At 38.3% G+C, this 15558-nt stretch overlaps 1 protein-coding gene across 2 annotated transcripts in view; it reads right to left on the reverse strand.

Annotated features, from left to right (window-relative positions):
- Nucleotides 1-9030: 9030 nt before the first annotated feature.
- The window catches only part of LOC148012226 (protein MALE DISCOVERER 2-like), a 58214-nt gene continuing 51686 nt past the window's right edge, over nucleotides 9031-15558 (reverse strand). For both annotated transcript variants that reach the window (XM_087669812.1, XM_087669813.1), the window contains exon 12: nucleotides 9031-9455. In XM_087669812.1, the coding sequence (XP_087525938.1) occupies nucleotides 9201-9455 (255 nt within the window). In that variant the 3' untranslated portion in view covers nucleotides 9031-9200. The remainder of the gene's footprint in view (nucleotides 9456-15558) is intronic.

Genomic DNA, 15558 nt, shown 5'->3' on the forward strand with positions numbered 1-15558 from the left:
AACTCAACTCTATTTGAGCACAACTTACCATCCCCAAACTGATGGTCAAATAGAACGAGTCAATCAAGTCATTGAAGATATGCTTAGGGCATAGTATTGTCGCGAAACCAAAAAGTGGATTCAATACTTACCACTGGTGGAGTTTGCCTACAATGCTTCTTACCAATAGAGTATTCAAATGACCCCTTTCCAAGCATTGTATGGGCATGATTGTCGTACCCCTTTGAACTTCTCGGATCCAACTTTGAGGGTAGAAGATTCAAGACAGAAGCTGGAAGACATGGATGATCAAATCAAATCAATAAGACAAGACATTCAAGCTGCCAAGGATAGACAGAAGGCTTACGCTGACTTGAAACGGCAAGACAGATCCTTCGTCGAAGGTGATATGGTCTTCATCCATGTACGCCCTAAAAAGAGTTCACTATCCTTGGGAGAGTACAAGAAGCTAAGTCTGAGGTATTGTGGACCTTATAAGATCATCAAGTGCTTAGGGCCTAATGCTTACAGACTACAGCTGCCCGCAACTCTAAAGATTCATAATGTATTCCACGTTAGCCTATTGAAAAATATCTACCTAATCTGAATCATGTACTTGATTATCAGCAAATTATAATGCCTAGCCAAGGAGTCCTTGAGCTATGGCCTGATAAAATCCTGGATGTTCGGGAGAGGCATTTGAGATTAAGGACCTTGAGAGAATACCTCATCCAATGGAAAGATTATCCAGAAGAGGATGCCACCTCGATGGATGAAAATACTCTCAACCAACAATACCCCCAAGTCTTCTCGAGATGAGGACATCTTGATTCCTCTAAGGGGGAGACGATGTAATACCTCCCCCCCTATGCCTCCCCCATGAGAACCCCCCCTCCTTTTCAAAATTTATTAAATTTAATTCAAAATTTTTTACTCTCTCCCTCTCTCCCCTGCCGACAACATGGCGGGGAAAGAGAGGAAGAGAGGGAGTAATGAGAGAGAAGGGGGGGCATGCAGCCCCCCAGGTGGAAGGGGTGGCGGCCGTTAATGGCCGTCTTTCCCCCCCCCATAAACCACCCCTCCCCCCCCCCCCCCCCCCCATTTTAAAAGGGGAGCTCTCCCCTACCTCGTGGACAGCAGCCCCCCTCGTCATTTGCAGGAGAGCCCCTCCCCCCCCGTGTTCAGCAATGCCGCCCCTCCCCCACTTCCACCTGAAATTGTTGCCCCTCCCCCCCACCTAATATTCATCATCATTCTCGTCTTCCTCCCCATCTTCAGCATGATGCCCTCCCTGTCAGAAGGCAAGAAACAAAAGAAAAAAAAATGTTAAGAAGCTTCCTTAAAGTGCCTTCTTAAGGGTGCTTCACCCACGGATCGTGTAAAGGGGCACAGCTTGCAAGTCATGTCGATACTTGTGAGCACCATACTTTGGACATGTCTCCATAGTCTTGTATTCTCCGTGAAACAGTACGCAATTATTGATACATGCATGGATGTTGTTATAGTCCATGCCAAGCTTTTGTAAAACATGTCGCGCATCATCACGAGACTTAGGTATGATATTTGTAAGTAGTAATATATGATACTTTAGTAACTTGAAAAAAAATCATAAAACACCTTCAAAAAGCACAATTTTTTTAAATGATAGTGCCGAAAAGAAATCAACAAAGCGTACGTAGAAGGTACCTAAACAACTCGGTCACACTCGCATCGCTCTACCCGTATTTTTCTTGCACACTTAGGAGTGCAAGCAGTGTCTTCAGGCAAGATACTCGTCACCCATAATATAATGGTATGGATGCTTCCTCTCTAAGCGGATCAGATGTCTCGACATCCATGGCCATCAATGCATCGATCATTGCCTCCATCTCAGGCTCTAAGATTGTAGAAATTTTCGAAAGACTGCCTCTCTCCTCTGGTATTGATGGTATAGATTGGGTAGTACCTTCCAAGTGGTGGATTGGCTTAGGCACTCCATCCATCGCATACCTACGAACTCTTCAACTGGCCACAAAGGGTGCACTCCTCCTTGGGATGAGACGTCACCTTCCTGTAATAAATTTTACGGCTACATCCAGTGTTTTTGTATATGATATTCAATTAGTTTGCGAATACAATGCATGATTGATATACACTCTTCTTACCGTTTGCTCAAAATCTGAGATCGCCTGATCAATGATCTCTAGTTGAAACTCGTCGAAGCATCGTACGTGTTCCATAGACAATCGATGTTTTCGTCTAATTGCCAACTTACATTGAGAACAAGGACATGGGACACGTTGATTAAGATACGCCTCGCAATCTTGAACATCACGACCATCATCGTTTTCCATTTGGTCTACATTACGACAAACAATTTGGTTTTGTTATCATTCTTTTTTTCTTTCCTAAATTGTTTGAGAAGGGATATCTTCTCTTGTAACTCAACAAAATTAATGAATATAAAGACTCCACATGCCTATGGATGGGCCTACAGTATGTAAAGTCTAATATGCTATGTATTGGGACGAGGAAATAGCTACCATATGTCGGAGTGTTTCCCCCGTCCCACCGTGGTATTGCACTGGACCACCACTACTACTAGTACTCGCATTCTCGAACACACCGAAGGTGCACCTTTAACAAAACATCTCTCTCTCTCTCTCTCTCTCTCTCTCTCTCTCTCTCTCTCTCTCTCTCTCTCTCTCTACTACTACTACTACTACTACCACCACCACCACCACTACCACCACCACTACTACTACTACTCGCCTTCCCGAAGCATCCAACACACCCAAGGTACACCTTTAACAAAACATCTCTCTCTCTCTCTCTCTCTCCTACTACAAAAAAAAAACAAGAAAAGAAGAAATTAAAGAACTAGTACTACTACTACTACAAAAAACAAGAAAATAAAAAATTAAAGTACTACTACTACTACCACCACCACCACCAAAAACAAGAAAAGAAAAAATTAAAGAACTGATGTTGCTGCTGCTGATGCAACTACTGCTACTACCACACAAAAAAAAATTTTAAAGAACTACTACCACTACCACAAACAAGAAAAGAAGAAATTAAACTACCACTACCACTACCACTACCACTACCACTACCACTACCACTACCACTACCACTACCACTACTACTACTATCACTACCACTACAAACAAGAAAAGAAGAAATTAGAGAAATACTACTGCTACTACAACAAACAAGAAAAGAAGAAATTAAATAACAAGATCTTACCCTCTATTTTGTATCCATTCATTCTCCTCTCTCCCTCCCTCTCTCTTTCTCTCTTTCTTTATTATGTTTCATGTTTATTCCCTCTCTCTCTCTCGTTCCTTCTTTCCTTTTCTCTCTTCCTCTCCCTCTCTCATTTCCTCTCTTTCTCTCTTAGGACACATCATTTTTAACAAAAACAAGCAAAAGAAAATGAGAAAAAACAAAAAACAAAGCAAGAGGGAGCAATGCACTCACCGCAAAGGTCCGAGGATGGATTCGGAAGCTCCTCTTCGCGACAGCGACTCCTCTTCGCCCTTTGTACACTTCCACCTCTTCTTCGCAAATGGCGGCAGTGGCGGTGAGAAGCTCTCCTTCTCCCTCTTTCTCTCCCTCTCCCTCTCAAACTCACAATGTAGTTCGCTCCCTCTTTCGCTCTTACGCGCTTTTTTTATCTCAATACCGTCGCTATTTGCGTCACTATTTGCAATGTAAATAGCGACACCGATAATATGCGTCAGAAATGGCCATCACTATTCTCCTATATCCTTGTAGTGCATGGGGGGCAAGATAGGTAAGTCGGCATGTCTACTTGGATGTTTACCTTTGGGGATCCCAAACAAAATAGAATGTTCTTGAGTCTATGTGGCACAAGGAGGAGAGGCTCGCAAGGATTTTTCTTCAAGGGTTATATAATAATAAAAAGAATAGGTGAGCCATTGAAAAGCTCTCTCTCTCTCTCTCTCTCTCTCTCTCTCTCTCTCTCTCTCTCTCTCTCTCTCTCTCTCTCTCTCTCTCTCTCTCATGAATTTCTTTTCTTTTCTAAATGAACATATAAGATTAGATGTGATTATATATTTAAATGGTCGAACATGTCCACGCAATGTGCACATACTCTAAAACACCCACAAATGTATATATACTATAAAAATATGCGTACAACATACATCCACACATATACATGTGCACATAGATGCATATGTGCAAACACATACACACATGCACATGCATATGCAAACATATGAGAGAAAAAAAGGAGAGAGTGTGTCTAGGGGAGGGAGAGGAGGAGAGGGGGGGACTTAAAAAATCAAACACAAGAGAGAGAGAGAGAGAGAGAGAGAGAGAGAGAGAGAGAGAGAGAGAGAGAGAGAGAGAGAGAGAGAGAGAGAGAGAGAGAGAGAGAGAACTATAAAAGGGAGAAGAGAGATTATAGAGAAAAGAAGACGGGATGGATACAAACTTATAAAACATGCACTTATATGCATGCATGTGTATACACATACATACACAACATGCACACATATGAGTTGAAAGAAGATGAGAGACACGGGACTCACAATAAAAAAATAAAGAAGATAAGAGAAAAATGATGAGAGGATCAAAGAGGATACGCACTTAGCACAAAAATGGAAACACATGTACTAAATGTGTGTGTATACACACACATATATAAAATAGAGAAAGGAGGGACATAATTTAAAGTAGATAATTGAATACCATTTAGAATGAACTATCCAAAAGTATGAAGTTAATAATCTTTACTTAGTTAATGAACTTTTTGTAAGGTGATGTTTTATTATAACATTCATTATGGTATATATTTTTATAAGTTAAAAATAATACTTATCAAATAAATGGCTTAGTAGATCTAATTTAAAAATGATATAAGAATCAAACCACATAAGAATATTAAAGTGCAAATGCTATATTTTATTTTAAAATAGTGTGTTATTGCTTTAAACATCATTGAAGGATCAAATTATTTTAACATCTATGATAGAAATTCATGATTAAATTATTTATATAATACATATTATCATTAAAATTTATACAATAAATTTTATTTTATATAATGAATTATTTATAACATATATATTTAACATAGTATTGATCATTGTTGTATCGATACATATTATGTAATGCGTGTTACCATATTATTGACAAATTCTATCATATTATATTTTTATACATATATTATTAATATATCACTTTATTATTTTAATATAATTATATAATAAATAACATGATAATATTTACACATAATATATTATATATTATATATTTTTAATTTATTATTATCTCATTGTAATATCATTTATATATTATTATGTACATATTATGTTATTATATATGTATTTTAAAGCATCAATTATTATATGAATAATATGTATCAAGATAAATTGTATTATTACATATATATTGTATTAATGTATGATAAAATTTTATAATATACGATATAATACATATTATATTGTTAGTGCAATATATATTCCTACCATATATTGTAAAATAAGTATTCTCATACTATTAACATATTATTATATATATTCTATATAACATTATATGCATTGCTCACAAGCCATTGTAGGCCACACACACACATTGTGTGTGCGTGCGTGCGTGTGCACCACATGAAGCATATCTTAGATGTAAAGTATCCTAGTTGTTACTAAAACCCGTGTAAAGCACCAACCATTCTCCCAATTCTTTACACGTAGAAGGAGAGTGAGAAAATAAGTGTATATGATTGGAAGAGAGAATAGATGAGAGACCAAGTGTTAATGACTGTGTATCACACACACACACACACACACACACACATTACACAACAAGTGTCATATAATAGGACTATTGTATAAGCATTACATTACACATATGGTTTATTCTTATCACTTTTGTATTATTTAGAGTATGAGCCATTAAATCAATGTAGAGTGTGAGCCACAATACAAAAATATGATGCTTATGTGAGAACCCTTTGCTACATGAAGCATCTCTTGGGGGGGGGGGGGGGGGGGGGGGTGCAGGATTACTATATGTAAACTCTCTATATCACATGCATTCAAAGCCTACTTGAAAATACCCTTATCTGTGAATTTTTTAGAAATAAAACACACCCCTTTTCTATTCGATCTTTAAATGGCCCCTTTATATGGTACCCTTTTGTACGTAAAAAATGTATAAAAATGGTATTTTAAAAATCCCTTCTTTTGAACCCACATGATATGCTTACATATTTGTGAGTGACCCCTCCCTCCCCCACCACCACCTTTGAGCTATCATGTAACATGTATTTCCTCAAAGTGCTACCAAAGGACCTCTAAATCGACTAGCAAACACACATTCCAACACATCACCATATTGCTCCCTACTATGCATCTATACTTTGGTAGGTACGTCCTCTACATGGAGCATGCCAAAGTGTCTCGTGAGTGGAGTGTAATGTAGCCTCCAATTGATCTCATGCTAAAGCCTCTCACACATAGTAAGGTGGTAATAGCCTTCACCACACACACTTCCCATATCAGTGTACGGACATGTTCATGATAAGGCTCTCTCTCCACCCTCCTCTTGGTTATAATGTTTACAGAAAATCATCTTCTACTACTTTTTAAACCGATTGGATTTCTTTAAACCCAATTGAAATTGAAATTTGACTTGATGAAAATTTCTATATTTTTGTCATTTTAGTTATAAAACCATTTATTTTTCCCTTAAAACTAGCTAGGTCTCAACCTCTCCCATTTTTCCATTAGATGGAAAAAAAGTTTTTTGTGAGCACTAGTCGATTGCCTCTATGATTGCTTAGCTGCCTTTGGATCGAATCCCATGTCCCTTTGAACTCCTTCAATATGATGAATAATCAATACACACTATGTAAATGTTTCATTCAATTTATTATTATGAAATTATTACTCTAATAACGAATAGAATTTTAAAAATTTCGTTAGTCATATAAGAAAAAGTATCGTATTATTATATTATCCTTGTTATGAACATTGTAATCATTAACCTTGTAATAAAATAATGTTTTATTATTTTCTTTTACATAAATCATTACTTAATGGATATAAATAATTTTTTACTTCTAAATATGCTCATTTTGGTTTTAACAATTACAATAATAAAGTGCAACTCACCATTTTCTTATACTAAAAATATTATAAAAAATATGAATTATTAAATTTTAGATACAATTTGGTGCTTGTTTATTGAACATTTATTACTATTTATTAAGTGTATTTATGAATTAATCATCTCTTTCATAGTTTTGTTATAATTTTATTAGAAATACAATATAATATAATATAAGAATATTGATATTTACAATATGGTAAATAAGTAAAGATTCATATTTTATACCTCAAATGTTTAACTCTTGTGTGTATATATATGGTGAAAAGTCTTAGGTGGTTGTCCTATATGTGGATGACCTTATTATTATAGGTGACTATGAAATATGATCCATCAAACTCAAAAGGCTTTGTGCTCCAAGTTTAAAATGATATACTTGGGCTTGTTACACTATGTTTTGGGGATTGAAGTTTGTCGATAAAATCTTCTTCTCTCAAAAGAAATATGCATGGAAGAACTTTAAAGTATTTGGCATGACCAAGTACAATATGATAGCTACACCTATGGAGTTCAATGAGAAGTTAGCATCGAGGATACATAAGCACTAGCAAACATTAGGAGGTACAAGAGGTTGGTCGATAGTCTCATGTATTTGTACAACACTAGGCTAGATATGAGTTTTATTGTTGATATTTTGAGCATATTCAAACAAACCTTGAGAAAATCATTGGAAAGTTGGGATATGGGCACTTACATACTTGAAGGGAACTCTTGACTATGTTATTAGATATAGTTCTAGAAGTTCTCTTGTGAGGAACTATGACTTAGATTGGGTAAGTGATAATGATTCCAAGAAGTTAGTTTTTGAATATACTCTTTGGGTTCAAAAATCTTCTCTTGGGTCTTAGTAAGAAGCAACCAACAATGCTTAAAAGCTCACGCTTACATTTGGGCACCTTAACTTAAATAAGTTCAAAAGGTTGGGTGTAGCCCAATCATCCAGCAAACATCTACCATATTCTTTAAAAGAAGATAGAATGCAATGTGCAAAAAATCAGAGATTTAGTTATCAATCCAATTGCAAAAACTGGGTGTAGAGGATATTTTTTAATTGCCAAACTAATGCAGGATTGTTATTTTGTGAAATGCATTCATAACCTTAGTTGAAAGCCTACCAGTTCTTGGGTGGCAGAGGAGCACCAGAAGAAATATCCGAGTAGATTACATTGGGTAGTTTGTCAAGACTAACACCTGCAGCTCCAGTTATTGGGAATGTTACATTAAAATCTTTGCATGCATTTGTTCCAGATTGAAGAAATGTTCAAAACACACTTAGAGCAAAGCCATAATACCCAGTATCTTATTGACACACCTGATGACTGAATTTACCAATCAGTTGCTGCATGGTCTAAAGTAGAAGTGATAAACAAACTCAGTCTGGATTTTTCTTGAACAATTGCTTCACACACAAGACATTTACAGAAATTCATGTTTTGTCAAGATAAAGAACAGCCCCTATATTCAAAAGGGCTTTTGAAGATTCAATCCATACCTGATTGTGATCTTAGGAACGGGTATACAGATGGTGGCTATAAAGCCGCCATTGAGGTGACAACTAACTGGTTGTAAAGTCCTCACGAGAATAATCAAACTTCTAGGTAACTTGGAGTCCATTAAGCTCAACACTAAAGTAGACACAGTAAGTACAACCTGACAACCTCCATGAATATACAATTCCTAGGTAGTATGATGATAGAGAGCAGCACTCAAATTCATCAAGTCCATGCAGAATGAAATATTGCTCATAAGGCTGCTGCAACTTCCCGAAGATAAAGAAACAATAATACAAGGCTAAAATTTGATAGCTGTATCACATCGTAAGGATAGAAGAATTATTTCTAGGGACCTCACAGTGGTGCAAACCATGTCACAATGGTGCAGACCAGAACTAAGTTAAGAAAAAACACCAAAAAGAAATAACGCAATGAAAAAAAATAAAGATTATGATATTTGCAACTTTTCTGCTAATACAATATATACATAACTAACATTTTCAAGCATGTGAGTAACTTATGCCATTCTGAAATACCTACGGATTTGATCAAGTTTATATTACAACATCTCAATGAGTTCAAAAAGGCCTCCAAATAAGACCAGACAGCTTAGTCTTGTGACAAAATCTCCAGCTCTGCCCATAACAATTGAGATGACTTGGGCACAAAAGGTTCTTTTGCAGAAGTGAGCGAAGAACTCAAATGGACAGCTACCTGCTGCATTGTGAGTGGCCTTGAAATACCTGACTGAAGGCATTCAAGTGCAAGGCTGCCAACAACAGTAAGCTCTTCAGGATTATAGGTCTGCAAGTTTGGATCAACAATATGTTCAATCTCTCCAAAATCCCTGAGGTGATTTGTTGCCTGCAACAGATGAAATGCAGCTCTTAGAAAATACATGCATGCACACCTTACATTCATGCACTCTTTCATTCAATAAGCTTGAACAGCGCCCCAGAAAGCTGCGGTTAACATTCAGTCCATCTGCAGTCATCAATATTGTACAACAGGTGGGATTTTATGTAAGACACTGGTTCTGATAAAATTTGAGATGTCCATCTGTTTTTTGTCATCACAGAACTGAGATATGAAGTCAAGTTCTTAAGTAGTAAAATGGTTCCTGCAATTCATCCTTTAAAAATGACAAAGAACCTTGGGGTAAGTGATTCCATAAGGCTGAGGATACTCAATAGTATGAGGAAACAAAACTCTGGAACATGCACTGTGCACAGCCCTGTGTAAGGCAACTACAAGTATTCCATTTCAACTTTGAAGCCATCTCCAGACAACACCATTGTTAAATACACCTTGTATTTTCTTCGGAGTCATGGTGTGAACACACCCTATTCATGGGCACTTTTTAGCCTTCTTGTATGGGAGGGGTTGTTTCCCCATGTGAAGACACTTCAGTGTGTAGGTCTGTATAGCCTCAGGGTTGTACCTCATACATTCTTTTCTCATCATTCATTTTCAGGAAAGGTACTCTTGCACGCTTCTTTGTGTGTCTCCTCTCACTCTCACTCCACTTCTTGTCTATTGAGTTGCCCATTCGATCCAACAGTGGTAACAAAGCCATTGTAACGTCAGCCTTGCTGCCACTGTTGCATCGGTTCCATCACCAAATCCGACATGTGGAGTCCCTCATGGCATTGCTACTCACAGCCACCGTCGCTCCAGCCACCTCAGCCGCAGCATTTTCTGCTGCACCCTCTCTCATTACGCCAGCTGCACACAGCCTCTCTCTCCGCACAGCCTGCACACAATCCTACATGCAGTCCTGCATGCAGCCCCCCATGCAGCCTTTACACACAGCCTATCTCAGCCCTGCACGCTGTCGTGACAATGCACGTCCACCACTGCAAATCTGAGGGCGGAATTTTCCGCCCAGAATTTGAAAACAATAGTCAACGTCATTAGGAATTTGTTTTCCGTTGTGTATGTATCTTTTGTGTTTACATTTGTAAGATGCACGAGCACCTATAGTTAGTTACATTCTCCTCGGTGCATTCATAATTTTTGCGTGAACATCGATTGATTGATAGCATATCATGGATTCGACATTGCATTTGATCTCAAATTATGAGTGGATGAGCACGAAGTTCTATTCCACGGCATATTTTTGTTAGGGCACTTTGCCAGTTGCTTATGCTCTTATAAAAATTAAAAAAGGAGAAACAACTTCTGAGAAGGATGCCAAAGTCTTGTAACAACGTCGATGGTTTGGAGGGATCTCATGCTTCTGCGTTGTTCCACTTTGATTTAGGGATCCATGAAGTTATTCTGATTTACAACCACCCAGTGCTTCTGAAACAAGCATTTCAGCTACTAGTAGATCAACATCCTTACCATTTAAAGAGGTGACGGCTTCTCAACTCTGATGGTCTCTATGATGTCCTTTCATGCTCAGATACCATGGAAGAACTTTCGATATTGCTAAATGCTAACAATCAAGAGTTGTCGTATGTTTTACAGGTCCATTCTCTAGCGATGTATTGTGAAATTGCTGATTTCATACTTCAAAAGAATTTGGGTGCTGAGGATTCTCAACAAAAAGTATTCCTTGCTCACATATTTCAAGAAAAAGAGTTAGATATTGCTGTTTATACACAACAAAATTTGTGTTTACCAGGGTATTTTCATGGAGGGTTGAAATTTGCAGGTTGTAACAATAAAGCCATAGTCCAAACAAAATATAAGACAATTGACAAGAAGGTTAGACTAGTTGCAGGACCGCTATCTTTGGACAATGATGAGATGATTAGGAGAGCTGCTATGCAACCTCCTTTACGTGATCCTGCAGATATTGGACATAAGTTTTCAGCTGAGACATTGAAAGAGATGAAGATTGGAACCGAAGATTTTCTGCTTCCTAAAGAGGTAAGATATTTTGAAGAGATGTTATGCAAACATGAAAAAGCTTTTGCTTTCTTTCCACATGAGATTGGATGCGTTGATCTTAGGGTTGTGACGCCTATGGTTATTTTTACCATTCCGCATGTCCCTTGGAATCTACGGCCTACTCCTGTACTAAGAGCTCACTTGCCCAAATTGATAGAGCTTTTGAATAAGCGGATCAAGATGGGGATTTTAGAGCCATCTTCAACTCCATATTCCAACAGATGGTTCATAGTTCCTAAGAAGAATAGGACACTCAAATTCATACAAGACCTGCAGCCAGTAAACAAGGTCACTATTCGAAATGTTGGTGCGGGACCTATTGTGGATGAGTTTGCTCAAACTTTTGTTGGACATGCTATCTGTTCACTCGGTGATCTTTATTCGGGATATGATCAGTTCCAACTTGCTCTTGAGAGTAAGGATTTGACTACAATGAAAACACCTTTAGGCCTTGTCCGAATGTGTACGCTTCTGCAAGGAGCATATAATTCGGTTGCCCATATGATGAATGGGATGAACAAGGTTCTACAAGATTTTATTCCTGGGCTTACCATGCCCTTCATTGATGATTTACCTACCAAGGGTTGCTTAGAAAAAGAAAAAGATGATTCTTTAGACAATCATGGATGCAGGTTCTTTGTGGCTTCACATATTAGAGATGTTGACAAGATTCTTTGCAAACTGGAGGAAGTGAATTTGACCTTGTCACGGTTGAAATCAATTTCTGGAGCCAGAGAAGTTTTAAGTGTTGGACATATGTGTGGATATTATGGCAGGAAGCCTTCTCCTGCGAAGGTTGATATCATAGAGAAGATTGCGGAGACTTGCTCTTCTACATCGGAGGTTCGCAGGTTTCTTGGAGCTTGTGTGTTTTATATTATTTGGATTTCTCATTTTGCTCATATTACAGATGATCTCTACCAGCTCTTGAGAAAAGGGAAACGTTTTTCTTGCGAGATAAAACATACTAAAGCTATGCAGAAACTGAATAAATTATTGAGAGCTGCTCTGACTCTTCGAAAGGCAGATTATGAGTGTGGGAGACCTATTGTTCTTACTATTGATACTAGTCCTATCGGCATTGGATGGACTGTTGGCCAAGACAGTGTAGATGGAAATAGGTATGCTATTTGGTTTGGGGCAAAAGTCCTAAACGAGCGGCAACGTAGGTATTCATAGGTTAAGAGAGAGCTCTTGGGAGTTGTCACGGCACTCAAGAATGACAAAGAGTACTTTATTGGTATAATGATATGGATTTTTCTTGCATTGATGATGCTAATGATGGGGCTGATCTTTACAGATTGAACGCTATTTGAGTACCATGTCTATACAAGATGGATGGACTGATGCAAACTTCAAGAAGATTAGAAGAAAAGCTCATGGTTTCTTCTTGCAAAGTGGGCTACTTTGGAAGCATCCACAAAAGCGAAGAGGACAATCATTGAGAGTTGTCTGTGATAGAGCTTCATAGGTACGAATCATGAAAGAATTCCATGAAAGTCTTTGGGCCAGACATCGAGTTGTTTGAGCGACCTATGAGAAGATCAAAGAGCGCTATTAGTGGAGAGGCATGTACAAAGATATCTCACAGTTTGTTGAGATATGCCCTGATTGTCAGTTATTCTCCTCAATGAGGCATAGAGATACGCTTCATCCTACCTACCTGCTATGTATTCATTACAAGTGAGTTCTTGATTTGATTACTATGCATGTCGGTTTATGACAGATGCGCTACATTGTTTTGGCACGAGAAGATCTCACAAATCAAGTGGAAGGAAGAGCATTACGGACAAAGTCTACTTCAGTGGTTTGTAAGTTTCTGTTGGAAGATGTTATTTGCAGGTATGGATGTATTGGAAAAGTCACGGCAAATAGAGGTGAGTTGGATGCTGAGAAGGCTAGGGAATTTTCTCTCGCCTTGGCATTAAACTTGCTTTGACTTCAGCATATAATCCAGAAGGCAACGAGAAGAGTGAAAGAGGCCATCTGCCAATTGTGAAAGCCTTGGCCAAAGCATGTGGTGGACGAGTCAGACAGTGACCTAGGTTATTCCCTTATGCCTTATGGGTTGATCGCACTACTCATAATGTAACTATAGGTTAAATGCCAGCTAAGTTGATGTCTGGGAAGAAGCCAGTCATGCCTACAAAGACTTGCACACTTACTTGGAGTGCTTTACCATGACAGCAAGAAGAGATGACAAGAGAATATCTTTTGGCTCTTCGTATTTGTCAGTTGGAAAGAAGACCTAAAGATATTGACAAAGCAATTCAAAAGCTCAAAGAAGCCAGGATTCGCAACAAAGACCACTTTGATAGCAGACACGGATTGAGGCTTGAAGAGATTAAGGAGATTGGGTGTTGGTCTATGACAGCAATCTAGACAACCAGTATAGTGCTATCCACAAGGTTTCTAGACGATGGTTTGGACCCTATTTAGTGCAGCATATTCATGACAATGCCACTTATTCCTTGGCAGAGCTTGATGATATGGCCTTGCAGATACCAATTGCAAGGAAGAGAATCAAACTATTCAAGAGAAGAGATAATCTAGCCTATGCAGTCGAGGAAGAACTTGAGCCAAGAGATAATGAAGATGAAGATGTGGACATTACAGATGCTTTTACAAAAGATGAAGAGATTGCATTGACCGTCGAGCTTGGCGGTGATGAGGATGGGTAGCTGTGGCCCATCCGGAGGATGTGCATGTTTGGAGGGGGTGGGTGTCGTGACGTTGCACGTCCACCACTACAAATCTGAGGGCAGAGTTTTCCGCCCAGAATTTGAAAACAATAGTCAGCATCATTAGGAATTTGTTTTCCATTGTGTGTGTATCTTTTGTGTTTACATTTGCAAGAAGCACAAGCACCTGTAGTTGGTCTAGGCACATTTTCCTCAGTGCATTCATAATTTTTGTGTAAACATCGATTGATTGATAGCATATCATGGATTCGACATTGCATTTGATCTCAAATTATGAGTGGATGAGCACGAAGTTCTATTCCAAGGCATATTTTTGTTAGGGCACTTTGCCAGTTGCTTATGCTCTTGTAAAAATTAAAGAAGGAGAAACAACTTCTGAGAAGGATGCCAATGTCTTGGAACAACGTCGATGGTTTGAAGGAATCTCATGTTTCTGCGTTGTTCCACTTTGATTTCAGGATCCACGAAGTTATTCTGATTTACAACAACCCAGTGCTTCTAAAACAAGCATTTCAACTACTAGTAGATCAACATCCTTACCATTTAAAGAGATGGCGGCTTCTCAACTTTAACCCACAGCAACCTCTAGAGACCATATGCACATCAAAATAGAGAGTGCATATTCTTGAAGATAAGGTTCTTGGAAAAATCATGAATATGGCTCCCTAACCTTGAGTCCATAGAATTAATATTGTCTTCATCAAAAGTGATTATTCCACCAGCAGATTGTTCGACAATTCTAAAGAAAACCTAGTCCAATGTTGATTTTCCACTCCCAATTCTTCCTACAATACCTATCTTATGATCATTGGCTATTGCTAGACTTCCTTTCAGAATTCTGAAGAGGCCTTGATGAAAAAATCGTTGGATAAAGCTTCTTGAGGAAACTAACTGAATGGTTGACATGGGGTTTGAATATCAAAATAAAGTTCATAGTAGAGCAGGATGAATTGCAAAGGCACATGAATACATAGTGGATGGACTTGAATGCTTTGCCCAGGGCCACCTTATCACTTTGATTTTTGCTACTAACTACTATGGCACCGAAAATGACGCAGGAACAATCTTGGTATTGATCTCATAGTTGCTCCCAAACTAATACATCCTTGCCTCCTTCCATTACATCATTAGATGGTCACTTGGAAGACACATGGATGCAGGAGCTAAATATCCAAAGACCAACTACCCCTACTGCTGGCCGCCTTCAACCTTCTGATGATCGTGGATTACTAGCATGGATAAGATTAGACTGTTAATATTTTTGCCATGAGAGTATTACGGGTAGATTGATGATGAAAGCCTTGATGCGACAATGCTTCAGAAAAAGCAACAGCACTATAACGAAAGCCTTGATGTCAGCGTCACAA

This window comes from Lygodium microphyllum, chromosome 27, assembly GCF_053477565.2.
Source record: "Lygodium microphyllum isolate KBCC chromosome 27, Lygodium_microphyllum_v1.1.10, whole genome shotgun sequence".
Classification (NCBI taxonomy): domain Eukaryota; kingdom Viridiplantae; phylum Streptophyta; class Polypodiopsida; order Schizaeales; family Lygodiaceae; genus Lygodium; species Lygodium microphyllum.